The sequence below is a fragment of the Centruroides sculpturatus genome, unplaced genomic scaffold, assembly GCF_000671375.1.
Source record: "Centruroides sculpturatus isolate CEXI.00-Female unplaced genomic scaffold, Cexi_2.0 scaffold65, whole genome shotgun sequence".
NCBI lineage: Eukaryota > Metazoa > Arthropoda > Arachnida > Scorpiones > Buthidae > Centruroides > Centruroides sculpturatus.
Window position 1 is genome coordinate 920,904 of NW_019384327.1, and position 21,642 is coordinate 942,545.

Below are 21,642 nucleotides of genomic sequence, written 5' to 3' on the forward strand. Positions count from 1 at the left end.
CAAGTTTTGTTTTAAAATTCTTGACTCTAAAGAGAAGCTTGGCTTAATTTTTTCTAAAATTGAGATATTTGTTTTTTTTTTTCTGTCCATGGAACTCTAAGTAATCTTCTTTATACCCATAATTCGAATGCATCTATCATTTTTCTTTCCTTTTTCCTTAGAGTCCAGCTTTCACAGCCATATAATGTTACAGGGAAAACCATTGCTTCTACAATTCTTTTCTTAGTATGAATGGAAATGTCTTTATCTTTCATTATCTTGGTGAGATTTGCCATGGCTGTTCTGCCAAGATTAATTCTCCTCCTGATTTCTCCTTCACAACTTCCATTCCTTTCTATCTTTGAGCCCAAAAGTATGTAACTTTCTACCACTTCAATTCTTTCACCATCCACAATGAAATCTTTTAACTCTTTAGTTGACATTACTTTAGTTTTCTTTACATTTAGCTTCAAACCAAATTTAGCACTTTCTTCTTTTACCCTTATGATAAGTTTTTCTAAATCTGCTTTGCTTTCTGTCAAAAGGGTGGTATCATCTGCATATCTTATATTATTAATAGTTTCGCCTCCAATCTTGATACCAATGGACTCTTCATTTGTAGTAACCATTCTCATGATATATTCAGTATATAAGTTAAACAGATATGGAGACAAAATGCAGCCTTGTCGCACCCCTTTCTCAATTTTAAAGCATTCAGTTTCTCCGTATAGAGTTCTTACTTTTGCTTCTTGTTCATTGTAAAGACTCATCAATAAAGATATAAGGTGTTCAGGAATTCCCATGCTCCTGAGTACTTTCCATAACTTGGAGTGATCCACACAATCGAAGGCTTTACTATAGTCTATAAAACAAAAGAAGGCGTCCTTCTGGTACTCTTTTGCCTTTTCTAGAATCCATCTGATGTTGCTAATTTGATCGCGAGTTCCTCTTCCCTTTCTAAATCCAGCCTGTTCCAGTGGCAATTCTCTTTCTAAATATGGCTCAATTCTCTTCTGTATTATTTTTAACAGAATCTTACTTGCATGGGGAATTAGTGCGATTGTTCTATAGTTGGAACATTCTCTTGCATTGCCATTTTTTGGGATTGGTATAAAAATGGATTGCTTCCACTCCTTTGGCCAAACCTTCTTTTCCCATATTTGTTGGCATAGCTTTGTTAGTATTCTAATTCCTTCCTCTCCAGCTGCTTTGAGCAGTTCCACTGGAATTCCGTCAGTTCCTGCTGCTTTCCCAATTGAAATTTGGTTGATTGCCCATTCCACTTCTTCCTTCAAAATTGATGGTTCCAAAGTAAAATGTCTTCCTTCAATTATTTCTTCTATATTATTATCTGCTTTATAAAGCTGTTCTGTATATTCTTTCCATCTTCTCTTTATTTCACTTTCTTCCATTAGATCTTTTCCATGTGTGTTCTTTAAAATACCAAGCCTAGGGGTAAATTTTCCAACGACCTCTTTAATTGTTTTGAAGAGATCCCTTGTACGTCCTTTCGCATTATTTAATTCAATTTCTTTGCATTTATTATTAAAATATTCTTCTTTATCCTTCCTAGCCTGTCTTTGGAACTCTGCAGTTAATTTTTTAATTGTTTGACGATCTCCTATAATTTTCATTTGTCTCCGAGTGTTTGCAATTTCTAAAGATTTGTGTGACAGCCAAGGCGATTTCTTATTTTCCTTCTTCTTCTTTCCTATGCATTTATCAGCAGTATGTTTAATAGTGTTTTTTAAAGACTCCCATACTTCATCAGGTTCCTTTCCTGATGTATTAATTGTTTTGAGACCTTCTTTTATTTCTGAGATGTAAGATGGGGTGATATCTGTAGCATAACATCCCATTATTTCCCTTCCTTTTTTCTTAGCTTTCAAATGGAATGATATTTTTGATATAAGGAGTTCATGATCAGTCCCACAGTCAGCACCCGGTCTGGTACATGCTGATTTGATTGCATTCCTCCATCTCTTGCTACCTATTATATAATCAATCTGATTTTTATAATTTCCATCTGGTGATGTCCATGTATATAGTCTTCGTTTATGTAATTGGAAATATGTATTTGCAATAAAGAGGTTATTTGAAATGCAGAATTCCACTAGTCGTATCCCAGCATCATTTCTTTTCCCAAGACCATATCTTCCAACATGTCCTGGAGTCTCTTCTTTTCCTACTTTTGCATTCCAGTCACCAAGAATAAAGAGTGCATCTTTTTTTGGTAAATTATTAACTGTTTCTTGAAGCTTTTCATAAAACCCTTCAATTTCTTCTTCTGTCGCTTCTGTAGTAGGAGCATAAACTTGAATGATTGACAGATTGACTGGTTTTCCCTGCATCCTCAAGACTATGATTCTGTCACTAACTGGTTTATAACCCAAAATAAAATTTACTAAATTCTTTTTTACAATTAGAGCCACTCCATTTTTTCTTAAGTTATCATGTCCAGAATAGAAGATCTTAAAGTCATTTGAATCAAAGTGTCCCATTCCTATCCATTTAAGCTCACTGACTCCTAACACTTCTATCCCTATTCTTGTCATTTCACTTTTAATTATGTCTAGTTTTCCAGCATACATGCTTCTCACATTCCATGTTGCAAATATGTGTTGTTTGAAGAAACTTGGAACTTTCTTTTCGTGTTTGACTGCATCAATGATTAAACTCCCTTTCAGCTTTGACTTAATCATGCCATTATGTTCAATCTTAGTCAGTGAAGTTCCTTGTTCGTCCCCAGTAGAAGTTAGAGTGCTTTCGAACCCGAAGGTCTCATCCTCCAACACTATATCTCTATTATGAAATTCCTTGTCCATGTAGTTTTCTTGGCAAGAGTTGAGGAAGTGGTTTGCCGTTGCCTTCTTCCTTGTTATTTCGATTATAAGTGATAAAATCGCTACTCACCCAAGTTTCCAGCTACTTCATAAGAGTAAAGTCAATGACCGTTTTCCCCACATGGGACCAATCAAACAGTTGGCCAAATTTCTTTTTAGTTAAAGTTGCAGTAGTATTTTGTGAGTGTAGATTTTAACTTATAGTTGGAGGAGGAACTGTTTCTTCGATTGCTTTATGAAAGGTTTCCACACATTTACCTTTAGGCAATTTTCTAGACTGAGTAGACAAATTAGTTATGCGAACGGGGATTTTGCCCCTTTTCTTGTTTTTATCACTGAATCAGCCCCTACAACACCTTCTTGATCATTTATCTCTGATTCTATAACTCCTATTTCTTTTCTTCATTTTATTCCCACTATTCTCGCCATCACAATAGTCTCGTTCTAGGAGGAAGATTACAATCATCCAATAAAATTACTTCTCTGACTTGTTCCTTAGTATTAGGTTCTCTTATAGTAGTTGACTTAGCATTAGAGTTCTCTGGAGTTAAACTAGTAATAGGTGGTATGGGTGTTCCTCTGCGATTCCATTTTCTTCTCTTCTGGATTTCAGGCCTCCAGAAGTCAATTTCCTCTTCTCCCGGAAAGATTTATTTCTCAGTGGCTAAACATATTGTAAGTTTCAGGGCTTTTATTATATCTTGCCCCAAAAGATCATCAAATGGTTGAGGAATTGAATTGTCTACTACATAACAGAAATACTTAAACTGCAAGGGTCCTATTTTAAACTGGAACTCTACAGTTCCATATGTTTTAATTCTATGACCTGTTACACTTTGAAACAACACCTTCCTTTCTCTCCGATTAAAATCTATTTGAGTCACTTTTTGAGCTAACGAACGGGATAGAAGGGTCACTTTAGAGCCTGTATCTATAGCTAACCTGACGGGAAAATCGTTAGTCATACAATGTAAACTAGGTTCAAAGTCTTGAGCTACTATCCTAACTCCTTCTCTGATTCGGGATTCCCTATACGCCTTGCCGCTTTTCTTAGATGCGTCTAATTTATTCGGAAATAGATCCATAGCATGATGTAAATAAGGTGATGATGCGGACGAGCGACATGTACTTCTATTTCTAAAACCTCCTCGAAGTCGCCGCCAGCTTTATTAATTCGTCCGTATGAGGAACCTTGTTGCTGGGTTGAAGCAGGCCGAGTTTGGTGAACATTTCTCTGTCCGCCTGTGGTGTTACTGGGTCCGGTACTGCTGAGAATAAGTAGTGTCTTGGTCTCGTTTTCCGCCTCTTGTTTTGCTGATAAATGGTTCCGCTCGCCCTCGGTAATAACCATGCCTTCCTCTTGAGGTGGGGTATTGCCTTCCTCGATTCGCTGGATATGTATCTTTATGAAACGGAGTTCCTCGTCCTTGTGTCATCCGGTTATCGTTCCTTAGTTTCAATTCATTTAATTGTGTCTGAATTCTAGTCACTGTAGTTTCTAAATTATTATTCGAACTAGCTCCCTCTTGTTCATTATCAAGGTTATTCACTGCTCTTATAGGAAGTCAGGATTTCCCCATTATTTGATCAATCGTCTCCTCACAAATAGCTACCTTAACTGCTTTATCGAAGGAGTCTGGTTTCTTCGATAGCACCTGCTGCTTATTCCTATTGTTTAGACCGCTCATAAATTTGGCAAGCAATCGCTCGTCTTTCTCTTTCGCTTGACACTGTTTGATAATCTCTGTTTCGCGTGCATTGACTCCAGTTTGTTTCCGAGGCAAGTGTTTGCAGTCGAACGGCATACGTTTGCATGTTCTCGTCGTGCTCCTGCACACAAGTGTGAAATTTCTGTAACCTTAGGGAATATGGCTCCTTCTCAAAGTGCTTACTCATTTGTTTCTTAAACTCCTCATAAGAATCAATCTTCCTCATGCGAGTATCTTTACATGCAAAGTCCCTGGCAATGCCAGACAATTTCAGTTTTGCTACTCCCAAGCATTGAGATTTTGTCCAGTTAGTTAATTTAGCGATTTCATCAAGGGAATCGAAGAAGTCTCCTATCCTTAATCCTTCTGTATCTCCCGAAAATGTAGGAATCAAATGAATCATCCCAGATAGACCCCCTGCTGCCAGCATACTTCCTCCTGCCTCTCCGCGCTGACGCCCTTGGGGATTTGCATCACCTCTTGCCTCCATTTATCCCAAATTTTGTTCAAATCTCCCTTAAAATCGATCCCACTCTGACACTACTGTGATTGCAGGGTAGGCACCTCTTTGGTGCCCTGTCAGGATGACACCACTGTGTCTTGTAACAGACACAGGAAAAATTTATTGGCCGTTAATTTTGGTTACGTGAATGGTCGCGTTTGTGGACTTTTAGTTCTGGGATGGAGGCGTAAAGAGAGAATCAGAGGAATTACACTCTGCATAATCTATACATAACGCCTGTTTATTGTTCTCTTTAAGCTATATACAATCGATTCAGTTAACATATCTACTTTCTTTCCGATTACCCGTATTCATGAGAGAGAGAGAGCTGACATGTATTTCGCGCAAGGATAAATACCTTGCTTTAAGTTGTCGTATAGTTGTTTAGCCTTCGAGCCGATGTGGCACAAAGTTTTTTCGAACGTTGAAAGTTGGGTTTGATATGACACAAAGTTCTTCTGAACGATATGGCGCAAAGTTCTTTCGAATGGCGGCGATTAGAATAGTAGTGGCTAATCCGTGTACATAATCCACAGTTCACACCAAACTCCGAAGACTGATTCTTACGCATTGCCCCCTCCCTTTTATAAAGGGGGTATTGTTGGGTTTTTCCACTGCCTTATTAGGACTGTTTTTTCACCACTGACCAATAGAGGTTTTCTTTTGTCTTTTCGTAGATTCCAGGTGACACATTCGATGTATCATCCTCAACACGGAATTAAGTTTGTGGGAAAAAAGTTTTATGTTCTTTTTATATGTTGGGTCATTGTTTATTTCTCTAAACTGTTCCTCTTATGAGAAATTTATTCCAATAAATTCGGCTTTCACACAATATTCTACAGACATTACTAATGAAGTTTTGTTGGCTGAAAGGTATCATCTTCAAAAGAAAAGTAAAGAACTGGAAGAAGAAATAGAAGTATTTAAAAAACAAAGTAATAGGGGAGATCCTTCTACTTTGGGACACTTTTCTTTAAACCTTCATAATTTAAGTTCAAATTGATCTTTAGCTATGACTATTGACTATTTCTATTAGTAATTGATAACATCACTATATATGGTTCAACACTTGACTTTATGATATTTTATTTATGAGAAAATGTCAAATAATTATTTGCAGATATTTGTCTTAAAGTACAATCATGGATTGTACTTCGAGACACCAATGTTTGTACCTTGAGACACGAACAATCCTAACATTTTTGTAAATCTTAACTTCCACCAGAAGAAAAAAAAGTAGTATATCCAAGTTTTTTCCTTTATGGCAATATTAGGTTTATCAGTTAACAAAAATGTTTCATATGCTGGAAATGCATATAAGTATAAAGCTTAAATGCTCTGTAGAAGGCATTTAAATGATTGAAAATCAAAGATAATCTCATTTTTGTATTAAGGAAAACAATAGTCATTACAAATATAGGTCACAAACATTACTACTTACTAATTTTATCAGAATTAATACTGCATTTCTGACAGTAATTTTCAAAAAAGGTGCAATCTTCGTGCACCCAGAATCGACAGGTAACGCATTGAATGCAGTCTTCTGTGCTCTAAGTAGTAAATAATTTCACTGCACCCACAATTATCTTCCTCTTGAACTTCATCACTTTCTAATATCACAGAAGTTTCATCCTCAGAGCTACTTTTTTCTTCTTAAAAACTCGCTTTTTAACAGATTTAGCATTTTTATTCACTTCATTATTTTTCTTCACGGCCAACAGAAACATAACAACAAAAGTAAACATAGTAATATTAAATAAATAGTTGAGAAAAGCAATGCCTTGTACCTTGGGACTGTCCCAAGGTACAAAAAATTCACTGTCCCAAGGTATAATTTTCTCTTGTTTATAACAAAGTATGTATATAATTTTTGAATTACAGAAATCAAATGTTATTTATTAAAATAAGTGGTTACGAATGAAATTATCAACTAACTGTTCCTGAATTAAATTACTCACCTCAAAATATTTTGATTAAAACCAAGATCCAAATGGATTGCAAAAAAACAAACACCTATAAAAATCATACGACGTCACAGTGGTAAAACGAGTCAAAATGGCCGACTTTACATCATGCATTCTAAATGTTGTAATGAAATAGCTACTAGATATCGCTACTTACTATTTCTCAATGTATTATTTTTCAAATGACGAGCTTGTCCCAAGGTACAAGGATCTCCCCTACTCTTAATTTCACTAAGCAAGCAGCATGAAGAAATGGTAAAACAGTTACAAAAAGAAAAAAAAGATTTTGAACAGTTTAAAAAAGAAATGGAGAAAAAAATGCAAGAAGAACTTGACGAAGAAAGGAAACAACTAAGAAGAGAGAGGCAGAATTTTGAAAGATATCAGAAACTGAAAAAGGATCATCCAGATAAGAAAGAGAGAGAGATCATCTCAACGCTTTGGCAGCAAATAGAAACATTGCAAAATGATATTGAAAAGCAAGAAAATAAGTGGTCGTTAGAATGTCGCCAACTGCAAAATAAATTGGCCGTTACCGAAAAAGAGAGAGAGAGCTTAAAAATTTCACTCAAACAACTGGAATCCCAAAGAGTAGAGTTGCTGACTCTGTTAAAAGAAAATCAGAAGAAAAAGCAGTAAGTAAAGAAGGAGATTATTAATACTAATCAGTCGCAACCAATATATAGAACTGAAGTGATTAATCATGCAAAAAAGCTGGTTAAGAAGCAGATTAAGAAAAATAAAGCCATCAACGAAAAAGAAAATAATTACAGTGGAGCCAAGGCTGACAGAACAGAACAGGAAACAATTGTCTTTAAGATCTCTACGGATCGTGAAGAAAATTTGATGGAGAATTCCAAATCAAAACAAAATTTACCAAAGAAAAATCTCAAAGTGCGATTTAATACCGATTTGCTCATAGATAAACATAATTACGAGGCAGTTTCTCATTTATTACATACATTTGTGAGGGACGAACAGACCCACAATAAAGTGTTATTTTAAATTTTAATTATTGGACAATTTAATCAGTTAAATTCGAGCGTTTTATCGAGTTAGGCTAAAAGCCAAAAAAATTATTTCCCACGGAGTTTGTTCCTTGTTGAGTCAAATCAAGTTAGTCAGGGATGTGTCATCAGGAACTTTTGATGGAGAATCCATATTGGACGCGAGACCGTTAATGGCAACCACCTGACCTCATGGAAAAAACCCAAGAGGAATAAGACGAGAAAGAGGAAAAAGGTCCCCGAGGTCAGTCGTCATCCGAAGTCCCTCTACAGAAGTCGTCATCCGAAGTCCCTCTACAGAAGTCGTCATCCGAAGTCCCTCTACAACAGTCATCTTCACAAAGTCCGCTCAACAAAAGTCGTACTCCAGGATTAAAACAGTGACCCAGGATTAACACCAAGAGGAAAAGATCGTGCCTGTTTAAGAATAACATCTCCACACCTCCGTGCCTCCACCCCAGTGAACGGACAAGATCCAGAACCAGTAGATTGAACTTTCCATCGGCGTATCATCATCGGCGTAACCACAGATCTTTCGACCCAGAATCAAGGTATTTATCAACCCGCGATTTGTTTGTAAACTCTCTCTCTCAACGGCCTAGTATAATTAGGAACGATAATATGCCCGATATCTCTGTATAGTATTTAGTTCGATTTAATTAAAATTGTTATTTGTTAGAAAATATGGAGTCCGAGTGAGTCACTTCCTCGTCTCTCTTCTCACCTCTACTCCGAATCCAAGCGCTCACATGCTACCGCTCGTGTGACTTAACATCGCGATTTCCGAGTCCCCGAGAGACTCGGTGGTGTCAGATTTAGGTCTCCTGACGTGGTGTCGAAGAGATACCGACCCTACGGTCACACATTTACAGAGAAGGAAAATTTCATGAAAATCTCTCATCCAGATAAAATAGAAAATGTGTATAGTAACGGAGATAGAGAATACTTATATTCAAGTGGAACAAAGAAACGTATCAGTGCAGATAATTTGACAACAACCATAAACTTTTATAATGGCGACTGGAAACAAATTTTATCGGATGGGAGAATTATATATCATCATGCCGAAACAGGCACCGCACAGACAATCTACCAGGACGGACTACAAATTATAGAACTTGCAAATAAACAGATTGAAACTTACCATGTAAATGGGGTTAAAACCGTGGTCTTTGGAGATTCTCAATTTACTTTATATCCCGATGGTTCTGAACAGAGCATCATGTTTGACGGAACCATCGTCAGAATCGATCCAAACGGAATAGAAACCGTTTGTTTCTCAAATGGTGAAATTGAAGTAAGAACAAATGAATTTAAGAAACGAGAGTATCTGGACGGAACTATTAAAATACTGTATGCTGATGGGAGACAAGAAACTAGATACGCTAACAGTCGGATGAGAGTTAAAGGGAAAGACGGTGATGTTATATTAATAGTATAAAGAGACAAAAGACATTACCTTACCAAAAGGTTTTATTCGTGTCTAAAACACGCGACCGTTACAAATCAAATGCAGTGAGAAACAGTGCTGCCAGACCAAGAGACTACTACTGTAGAGAAGTGTTGCCACCCTGTGACAATACTACATTCTCCCCCACTTACATTACATAATATAGTCCTTCAAATAACTAGGCTGGCGGCATTGTCTTGCAGGACAAGGTGACTCGATTATTTCTGTTGGGGATGAGAAAATATCTATTTCTTCTACTTGGGAGGGATATAAGTTGCTGTAGCAAGGTGGAGGAGACATTGCCTGAACATCAGAACTATCTTGATCAGGAAACTGGGCTGAAGTGTTAGGGAAGCAATCTTTTGAGGATTCAGGCAAAGATTTGCCTCGAGGCGCAATATGTCTTAGGGACACTGTCGATGTTCGCCCATCGGGGTATTGAATGTGAGCATACTTAGGATTAACCTCCAGTAACTGGACTTCCTCTACTAGGGGGGCATATTTATTGGTGCAGTTATGTGAACAAAGTAGGACAGATCCCAGTTACAACAACCAAGTGGGAAGGCCAATACCCGTTCCTGTCCTACGGGGATGACGGAAGAATCTTTCATGAGGTGTAGAATTCGTAGCAGTGCATAGGAGAGAACGAAAAGCATGTAATGCATCGCCTAGTACTTCTTCCCACTGGTCGATACTTCAATTAGACGAGCGGAGGGCCAAGGAGATTGACTTCCAAATAATACCATTATAACGCTCGACGAGACCATTACCCTGGGGAATATAAGGTGTGGAGAAACTATAAGCAACATCAATAGAGGTGAGGAAGGAACGAAGTTCACGAGATAAGAATGCAGCTCCTCTATCAGAATGTATATATGAAGGGGCTCAAAATATTGAAAACAGTTGATGAAGGCACTTAATAACAGTACTACTGCTGACGTCTGGGCAAGGGAACGCAAATGGGAATCTTGAATATTCATCTATTATTGTCAGAAGGTAACGGTTCCTCGACTTAGAAGGAAGGGGACCTTTAAAATCGATGTCTAAACGTTCGAAGGGAGACATGGCTTTAATAAGGTGGTTTGAAGTACTAAGAAATTTTGGTTTTAATTCCGCACAGGTAGGACACGAAGCAGTTAGTTTCTTTATTTCTTCCAAGGAAAATGGCAAGTTCCTGCTACGCACCCAATGATAAAAACGAATTACTCCAGGGTGACAGAGGGAGCTGTGGAGGACAGAGAGTCTCTTCAAATCAGGAAGGGCACAGCAAATCCTTGATAGAGTATCAGCAACAGTGTTCCGACTACCAGGACTGTAAATAATATCAAACTTGTAACACGACAGTTCCAATCTCCACCTTAGAATCTTATCATTCTTAATTTTGCTATTAGATTTAGAATGAAACATGAAAGCTACCGAACGTTGGTCAGTAATTAATGTTGTGGTGTTCTGAGTGAGAAGTACGCGATCCCGCGAGCGAAAAGGGTACAAAAAAAGTCTCACGACACAAAGTATTATTTTTCTCACTGAACAGGTTCGTTTATTTGATCCCAACTTTACAATTTTTCGAATCTTACGCGTATACCGGTGCTCAATGGTACACTTCAAAAACAGTTGTCTATTACTCACGCGACAAAAACCTGGAGAGGACCAAAATTACTTAATCTAACTTACACTAACTTATGACTAAAGAAGAAAGAATATAGAGATAGACTAGGAAAGAAGTGGAAATACCCGGGTTTAGGTTCGGTGAGCCCTTGGTTGGAGAACACTTCGGACTAAGAGGCCTCCCCTCGATGATCTCTCTCTCTGTCTCTGCACTTTTTGTTCTTAGGTCACTTCTTATTTTGTAGACCTTTCGTCTACAATCTTTGTCTTCCGGATTGAGTCGTCTTTTATCACCTCTCACTTGTAGACTTTCCGTCTGCAGTCCTTCCTTTTTCTTTTCTCTCTGTTCGCTTTGTCAGATCACTTCACTTGTAGGAGCACCTCTCTGTTTGCTCCTCTCTGCTCGAAATCTCCACTCAATCTGATATTCTTTCTCTCTGTTTTTGCCTCCGGGCCTCACTCCCTTCTCCTTTGTTCATTATTTCTTCGAAAAGGGTAATCCCCCCCAAGGGCAAAAAGGGTTCAGACAAAGAAAATTATAGGAAGGTTTAGGAAAAAGAAAGTTCTAGATGGTTATAGACAAAGAGAAAGGAAAGCTTAATACTAATATAAAAAATATAGGAAAATATAATATATCATGGCTGACGGCCACAATGTAAAATGATGTCCAATTAAGAAACGTCTCCACTTTTTTAACGCCTCGACTATAGCGTATGCTTCCTTCTCTATGCTAGAGTGTTTTTTCTCACTACCATTCAAGGATCAAGAGAAGAAAGCCATGGGTTTACCTTCCTGAGACAATGTAGCACTGATGGCAAAATTAGAAGCATCTGTTTCAACAACAAAAGGCACATTGTCTATAACAGGAGTCAAAGTAGAGCAAGATATCTCAGCTTTCAAATCTGAATAGATCGTGGCAGCCTCAGTTGGCAGAGGAAACGACTTACTCTGGGCTAGGGGTTGAATTTTCTCATTAAATCCCTTTATCCACGGGGCATAGTGGCCCAGCATTCCTATTGTTCGGCGAGGATATGTAATATCCGTAGGGAGAGGTAATTCTAGCAAGGGCTTTAGGCGCTCGGGATCTGGCCATATAGCTTCCCCTTCAATTAGATAACCTAATGCTGAGAGGGAAAGTATTAAGCTGTTGGATTTTCAGCTCTGTTTTTGATTTGCGATATTTGTGGTAATGATGTCTTGTGCTACAAGTGTTATATATTTTTGAAATCGGCAAGAAATAAGGATTGCAATGGTATTACTTTTATTAAAATTGATCAAGTATTTTTCAAACTACGAGCGTTGGAAATTTTGGAACTTTGGATCTTTTTTTTTTTTTTCGGATTACAGCTGACCGATTTACCGAATCACTACACAGGCTCTGACTCACTTCAATTCTGTGAGTATGATTTTGAATTTTGTCGAATTCGGTCCAGTAGTTATGAGAATATTGCTTATTTCCGGTGGAATTTCATTGTTCTATTGTGGGCTTCTGATTTCATTTTCGGGAAAATTCTTAAATAGCTTTATTCAGGATCATAAATGTCACAATGCTACCAAATTTCAGTTCGATATGTACAGCCAAATTTGAATTATGCCAATTCTATTGAATTTTCCATTTCGTTAATTTGACATTCTATGCCGTTTCTATGGTAAAGGTGCTTTTCTGAGTTGTTGATTTGTGATAAGTGTGATTTCTCGGGTTATTTATTATTATTTCTGTAGCGTATTTGTTTTTATTGTTAATATAAATATTAAATATTAAGTTTATCTTTAATGTATATCAAATTATGAATGAGACAGTGGAAAACTTTGCGTTAGCAAAGTTTTCCACTGTAAGACATACCGAATATATTCTGGATTGTGTTACTAGGGTCATTAATATTTATGAACAAAGCATTGTTCTTAATATGTTAAAAGAAATCTCAGGGAAAATAGATACAATGAATGATCATAATTTGAAAAATGACAGTATACTTGTTAAACAGAATGAGGTACTTAAACGCCTAACTGCTCTTGACACTAACAAAAGTACTGTTATTAATACTACCAAGCTGTATAGTACTGCACTTAAGGCCAGGGGTACTTCTACTAAGCAAAAACATGTGCCCACAACAAAAAATGTTCTTCTGGTCTATAATGCTAGTGATGACGTATGTAAAATTATTAAGGAACGAGTTAATCCATCGAGGATAAAGATTGGTGTTGACAGAGTTAGTAGGATTGGAAATGGGGGTATTGCTGTCGAGCTTGAGAGAAGTGAGAACATTAATGTTCTTGATAATTATGTTAAGGAACATATACCTGAGGTTAATACTAAACGGCCTAAAAAACGGAGACCTCATTTGATGATTTTTTCTATTCCTAAACATGATACTAAAGAAGAATTGCTCTGAAATATATATTACCAAAATGAATCTTTCCACTCTTTATATTTGGAAGAGGATTTTAAACAGGATTTACGCCTTAAATTTTCTACTGGAAAGCGGGGAGGTGACTACCAAAATTGGGTCATTGAGGTTTCTCCATCCATGCGTGCACAGGTATTAAAATTAGATAAATTAAATATTGGGTGGTCGCGCTGCAGGGCCATGGATTTTTGCCCGGTCCTGCAGTGTTTTAAATGCTGCCGCTTTGGGCATAGCACAAGGGAATGTTCAGAGGAATATAACATTTGCAGCCAGTGTTCTGGGAATCACGCATTTAAGGATTGTCCTAAACTTGGAGAGCCTCCTACATGTATCAACTGCCGGCACAACTACTTTGAGGAACATAGGCACAATGCTAGAGATTTTGTGTGTAAAGTGTTTCAACGTATAAAAGCTAACCTGATAAATAGGACTGACTATGGGTCAGAATTATAAAAATAGTATTACTGTTTTGCAAGTTAATTTACACGGGAGCATTGCTGCCAGTTCTCTCTTAGCGAGTGAAATACACAACTATGACTTAGTGTTGGTTCAAGAACCATATTGTTTACGTAATCAACCTGCCTCTATTCCAGCTTACTGCTCTATAGTTAAAGGTACTAACAATAGTCCTTGGGCTGTGACTATCGTTCCACATCGCCACATCCCTATTTTGCACTTAGCCTCTTTTAGTACGGATTATATGGTTTGTATTGAGACTTATATTGGCGATATTAAATACATTATTATTAATATTTATTGTCCCAGACTACAGAACATAAGTATTATACTTTCTGGTCTACAGCAGGTAATTGAATCTTATCCTTCTTGTAATATCATTATTGCTGGAGATATTAATTCTCACTCCCCGGCTTGGGGTGGTGATATGATTGATGATAGAGGCGAGGCCTTTGAGGAGTTTCTAGCTTTAAATAACTTACTTATTTTAAAAGATCCTCATTCTCCCCCTACTTTTAATAATGATCGATATTTTTCCTGGGTTGATGTTACTACATGTTCCAGCTGTTGCTTCACCTCTGTAGCTGATTGGCATGTTTTGAACAAGCACAACTTCTCTGATCATGCGTACATCACTTTTAAAATCAATGGCAGTGCTTCTTTCCTACCCCTGGCAAATAGAGCGCGGTTTAATCTTTCACGCGCTAATTGGTCTGAGATCTCTGAATATCTTCACTCTGTGATTGATCTCTCTGTATGTAACACTAAAGAAGATGCCAAATGTGCTATTGATCACTGTATTTACCATATTAATCTAACTTGTGATACTTATATTCCTAAAACCATTCGAAAGCGTCGATGGGTTCCTTGGTGGAACGGTGAGCTCACCACGCTTCATAAAATGAATATCCACTTACGCCGTAAATACAAACGCTGCCGTAACCCATTGGTAAGAGAAAGGCGTCGTGATGAGTATTTACGACATCAATGGATCTACAAAGTTCGTATGCTTAATATCAAATTACAGTCCTGGAGAGACTTTTGTTCTCGTGTGTCAGATAATCCCTGGGGTTATATTACAAAAATGTGCACTGGGAAATTAAAAAAGAATTATATCCTTACCACTTTCAATACTGTAACTGCCATTACTACTACCCTATTTGACACTGTTGAAACTCTGTTGGATACATTCTGTGTTGATGACTCTGTTGATGATGATTCTGACTGGCATAAGACTTTGCTTGCTGATTGGTCTCTTCCGTTCATTTCTGAGGATTCTCCTCCCTTCACCTATAGCGAGGTGGATTCAGCCTTTCATGAATTAAAGAAGGGTAGGGCACCTGGTATTGATGGTCTAACGGTTGACATCGCAAAGATGTTATGGAATGTCATACCTACACATCTCTTTCAGCTTTATAACATGTGCCTGCAATTTGGTATTTTTCCAGAGTCGTGGAAGATTGCACACATTGTTCCCATACCTAAATCATCTTTTTCTGATGATGTCAGACCTATCTCCTTATTGCCAATACTGGGTAAAATCTTGGAAAAACTGATAACTAACCGCCTCTCTTGGCACCTGGAATCCTTAGGTAAACTCAATAACTTTCAATACGGCTTTAGGCATCAGAAGTCTACTACTGATGCGATTGAAATGGTTGTTGGAAAAATTTGGAGCCTATTAGAAAACAACAAATATGTTTTAGGCCTGAGTCTTGACATTAGTAAAGTGTTTGACTCTGCTTGGTGGCCGTTGGTCCTTCATCAACTTAGAACCTTACAATGCCCCAGCAACATATACCATCTTATTAAAGACTATCTCGAGAACAGAATTGCAACTTTTTCTGTGGGCCATCTTTCTTTTTAACGTAAAGTCTTGAGAGGGTGCCCACAAGGTTCCGTTTGCGGACCTTTACTTTGGATTTTACTTTTTGATAGATTTCTTTGCCAGGACTTTGGGCAGGATGCCATGATTGCCTATGCGGATGATGTTTTCGTTCTTTTTGGTGGGCAGTCACGTGCTGATTTGGAATACAAAGGGAATCGTGCATTGAACATGATATATGAATGGGGCATAACGAATAAACTCTGCTTTAATGCGAATAAAAGTAAAGGTATTGTCTTTAATAAGCCAAGACAACGAAACTTATATGCACGTGTTCCAACTCTTAGGATGAACGGTAAAAGTCTAAAGGTGGTGAAAGAACTTAAATATCTTGGCATATTATTAGACCATCGGCTGTCCTGGAATAACCATATTCATTATATTACGAAACACACAGGGCATATTATGCACGCTTTTGCCAAGGTTGCCAGGTCATCTTGGGGCCTTAGTGGTCTGGCTATGGGAATGATATATGATAGCATTTTTCTACCCGTTCTCACTTATGGCTGTGGCATTTGGGGCTCTGCCGCAGTTAAGGTACATCAAAAACGCAAATTGATCTCAGCACAACGTAGAGCTTTGTTGATGATAACCAAAGCATACAGAACTACGGCTAATGCTAGTTTGCAAGTGCTTGCTCGCAAGCCGCCTATTGATAAATATATTAACTACTTACAAAAAATTTGGAAAGTCAAATGTGGTAATCATCTTACCTCTATGTCAAACTCCTTCACTGAGGAAAGCTGGGAGAAAAATATTCCTTATAAAGACACTTTTAGCCCCTACACTAACATCAGATTTATCGAAGCTTCTTCTACTAGTTGTGCCATTAACATTTTTACCGATGGTTCGAAGTGTGACTGTCATGTTTGTGCCAGTTTCGTTGCTTTTCGCAACAATATTGAAATTTACTATAATGTTTTTAAACTTGGTTCACTTTGTAGCATTTTTCAAGCAGAGTTATATGCTATTTTACAGGCAATCGAGTGGTGTGAACGGGCTCTCAATAATGCCAAAATTGCAATCATTACCGATTCACTATCTTCTCTCTCTACGATTCGGAGGAAGTCTGTTCATCCTCTGGTCTTTAGTATTCAAAGACTGTTGATTGAGTCTGATAATGAGTATTATTTTAATTGGACGAGATCACATTGTAATGACTACGGCAATGATCGGGCGGATCAACTTGCTAAAATGGCGGCGGCTGACCAGAACATCTCTATCAGTTACAATATGATTTCAACAAAAATGCTGAAAGAGGTTCTTTGGAACGATTTGCTTGTGGAGTGGCAGCATAGTTGGGATGCCAACACCTCAGTTACGAAACAGTTTTTTCCTGATATATTGAAATTTTTGAAGAACACTTGGATTGAAGTTACTCATCATTCTATACAATTTTACACCGGTCATGGCCGTTTTAATTCATATCTTGCTCGCTTTACCTTGCGTAATAACAGTCTATGTCCTGTTTGCAACACCATTGACAGTAGTTTCCATTATATCTTTGATTGCCCCATAACTGAGATTGAAAGACATCAGTTACGCACTCTTCTAACCAGTAAAAATCGTTCTTGGCCGTGTGATGCTCAAGACCTTACTTCGGATAAGGAAACTTACAATTTACTTGTTCAGATATTTGAAAAGTATTTTCGAGTTACAACAATTTCTTAATGTCCTTTTCTAGAACATTCACACGTTGTTAATAGTATACACTTGGTAAGGCTTAATTTGATTCCTCGTTCGTATCCTTTGCTGCTTTTCCCATTCTTGTTTAAATCTTCTGGTGTTGGAGGTGATCTCTTCAATTAAACTTAGGGATCTTGTGGTTTGTTTAAAATTCGACTGCAGCGGATTGTAAATTATGATAGTTTCCTGGCTATTCACTTTTGGTCTTGCACCTTGTGGTCATAATTGCACATCAACAGAATAAATGTCACTTAAGAAGAAATTTTTTTTCACTTTCTTCTGGACTTTACTGTGACTAGTGGGAATGTATACTACTAATTGGACTGCACACTGTGTTAACGCCGTACCACTTTAAGCATATTGGTGGTTATTGTGTTTGCTGGACTTTAGTTGGTGCAGTAGTATACTTGGCATCTTTGTGTACATTTTCTTGTGGCTGACACTCTGAGTAATTCTGTGGGTTCTACTGGTAGAGATATACATGACGCACTGTCACTGTTTCTCTGTGGTAATACCTGGTGGAACTATTTTTGTCATGCTACAACAGTTCGTGTTTGAACTTAATACACGTTATTACATTTATTGTAATTGATTAAGTTTACTGAAACTGGAAGGAGCTTACATTTTTCTACTAGACTGTTTTCTGCATCAACTCTACATCAATCCATGCTTTGTGGTGTACTTGTGTATTATATTATGTGTTCTATTCTTGTGCATCATTGTAACGTGATCGTCTAGCAGTTTCCTTGTTACTGAAATAATTGTGGTGTGGACGAAGTTTCTTCAATTTCCAGTGAATATAAATGATGCAGCGTGAAGACAATCCTTCAACTTCTGGTGGCTCTTACTATGTCGGAATATTACGCGCAGATGCTTGGCGGAGTTCAGTGGTGTTGAGAACATTGTACAACTTCCATTGCTCAACTACTAGCGGATTTTCTTGTGGCCTAAACACAAGTACTTTGGTGCAAATGATTATTACTTCTTTACACTATACTGTCTTATTATTATATACAGTAGATCCCCCTATAAAAGCGTTTCCTATAGTTATGATTCCTATAAAAATTGTGGCATTATCCGTAAACAACGGTAAAAATAACTCCTATAATACGTAAAACGTCATCGGGNGCGTCTAAGTGACAGTGCTAACGTCCCACGATAGTGCTACCGTCTGGACAGTCCGGGAATCGATTTGGACTACTAACTTTTTGGCGACACGTGTTGACCCTTTTTTTTTTTTGCTCGTAGAATACATTCGTGTTCATGTACACCACTAATATCGAATAAAACTATTTTATACGGGTAACTACACTATTACCGCATTTTTCATTGCTTGTTCTGTGGCAAAACTGAATTTTCGTCTTATAAATTGAAATATTTAATTAAGGGGTAACCGAAATTTTTCTCCGCATCGAGCGGCTAACACCCATGGTACGCCACTGCGCATTTGAAGTCGTCTATCAAAAAACTGGCGCATGGTATGCAAAAGGTTGGCCACCCCTGATCTATCCTAACCTTAAAAATACAACTTCTTCTAAATTTCACACAAATGCTAAATCTAAGCTGAGATAATTTACAGCAAGGTTCTTAAATTTTATTTTTGAATTGAACAACAATAAAATACACATACACAAAAAAAAAAAAATTTTTGGAATTCCAAGTGTATTTTACATCCTTAGAAAGAAGATAAAATAGAGAAATTGAACATATAATCTAGATTTTGATGTAATGCTGACAATTTCACAGTTTTAGAATAAAAACTTGTTTGTTTTTTTTGTAACATAACTCGTTTATTTTTTGTAATATGCCCTTTAGAGAGGAATGTATAACCTCACTTAAACTGGCATGCCAGTCATTTGCAAAAGTACAGTATAACATTTACCATATTTTATGGCATATAAAACATGAATTTGGCACTAGAAGTAGGCATTAGGCACCATTTCTTATTAAATAATTATAATTATAATTAAATTAATATTTATTAAATACTTTAAAAAATTCTGGAAGTAAAGAACTGGCCTAAAGTGGGACTTGAACCAGCAACTTCCAGTTACCATGCAGTTGTGTTGCCAGTACCTACTGGACCTCCATCCAATCTTAGCCTATAAATTTAGATATAACCATACTGGTCCTGTTTTGAGCCAATTCTTTTCTTCCAGACCCTTCTAAATTAAATATTAACTTAATCATAATTATTAAATTTATCGAGAGATGGTGCCTAATAATTATTCCTAGGCCAAATTACTTAAAATTTATTTATAGTAGTAACATTAATATAGCTCAATATAATCTGGCAATTTTTTGGTTTTAAACAAATAATTGGGTTTATGGATTTTATATTTGTAATTTTATTAAAGTTATATTTTGTGAAATTCTTGCAGATTTGCTTTATAATCTTTTAAATGTTCATTTTACTGTTATAGTTCTGAATTGGAATTCTTAAACCTTTTTTTGTTTTAATTTTTCAATTAAATATAAAATAAAAAAATTTTAAGAGAGTTCAATATTTTAATAAACTTCTCTATCATTACAGCATATAATTCAACTAAACAACATTCTAATTAAAAAAAAACTTACTTGAACTTTATTATTTTCAGTATTGGAAGGCATCAGAAGATCATATATCTTTTCATTATAAATTTCAAAATAACTCATTTCTACCACATATTTTATCTATAATAGATAAACAACAACCTTAGTCATTATAATTCAAATATATATAAATTTCTTTATAGCAAAAACTTGAATAACTAAAATTTTTTTGGACTCTTTTCTTTGCCCATCTTTTAAAATGAATTTAAGAAAAAAATAATTTAAATTAAATTGGAAGTATTCATAGAAAACAAAAATTAAACTTTTAAAATCACCTAAACTGCTAATATCAAAATACCACAATTACTTGCAAATTATTTAATCTATGGATTGTATGTATTTAAAAGTCAATTTGATATAAGTTCTCTGCTGATTTTAACTTGTAATTATCATCCCACAATTTTTCCTTTGTCTAAACTTAGCACCTTGTTATTCGAAGATTATATTCATATTCTGCACATCAATCTATGCTTTAATTAACATTCCTACATACTTGTATCTTAAAAGGTGATAATTTTTGGAAATTTTCTTTCTCTACATAAGCATTCATAGAGAACTATTTAAAAGCTACGTAGATTTTATCACATTTATTCACTTTAAAGTGAATAACTAAGTAATTGACTTTTCAAAAAATGTCAGTTTAATGTTTTTGAGTTTATTTTGACATTTATTATTACTATTATTAGATAAATAAAACAGAAATAAAGTGAAACTAAAAAAAAAACTTTGTCATTCAGTAGACATTTTCTACTTTCAACACAATGCAATGGTTCCATCTCAAATATTTTATAATTACATTTAAATAAATTGTTAACATAAATAAAATAAAAGAAAACAGGAAAAAAAAATGTTTAAGATACTTTCTAAACTGTATAACAATTAAGCATCATGTGTTCAATATCCATTTTGGAGAAGTAGGGTTTATAGTGATTGGAGTTATATGAAAGTTTTATATAACTTCTATTTGGATCATTTGCAGGAAATTATAATATCTATTTTGATCTATTTGAGAGTTTGAGTCTATGATTTAAATGCATAAAATTAGATATGTAACAAAAACTAATTTTTAAAATGTTTATAGATTATTAAAAACACCAAAACCCAGAAATTCCAGCAGAAAAAAAAATTAATATAAGAAAAATGAATGTTTTTGAAAAATTTAAGTTATCAGGTTGATAAATGGTATGTGGAAAATAGGACAAGATATTTAAAAAAACTAAACTGTTGGAATTCTATTGGCTGTAACAAACATGTAATTGATGATGTAATTTACAAATTATTATATTAATATAGATATGGATTCATTCAAACTTTCAAACTATTTACAGTAAAATTTTTATAATCTTCATATATAAAAAATTCTTAAACAAATCAACCTAAATAGTTTATACTTAATATACTCATATTTAAATAAAAAATTAGGTATCAAGCTCAATACCTTATTTTCTGCTCTTGATGTACAAGAAAATAGTTGTTTACAAAATCTTGGAATTATACCTGGATTCTCTGCAGTGCCCATCATACTAAATCAAGATTTAAAATGAATGAATGAA

General features: G+C 36.0%; 2 protein-coding genes across 2 annotated transcripts; both read left to right on the plus strand.

Annotated features, from left to right (window-relative positions):
• Positions 1-2,814: 2,814 nt before the first annotated feature.
• Positions 2,815-9,451, plus strand: LOC111628499 (centromere protein J-like). Its single transcript, XM_023372303.1, has one exon. It carries the CDS (start codon positions 8,891-8,893, stop codon positions 9,443-9,445), a length of 555 nt encoding a protein of 184 aa, XP_023228071.1. The 5' UTR covers positions 2,815-8,890; the 3' UTR covers positions 9,446-9,451.
• A 6,444-nt stretch (positions 9,452-15,895) lies between these two features.
• Positions 15,896-17,482, plus strand: LOC111628237. Its single transcript, XM_023371988.1, has one exon. The coding sequence runs from the start codon at positions 15,896-15,898 to the stop codon at positions 17,480-17,482; it is 1,587 nt and encodes a 528-aa protein (XP_023227756.1).
• Positions 17,483-21,642: the final 4,160 nt, after the last annotated feature.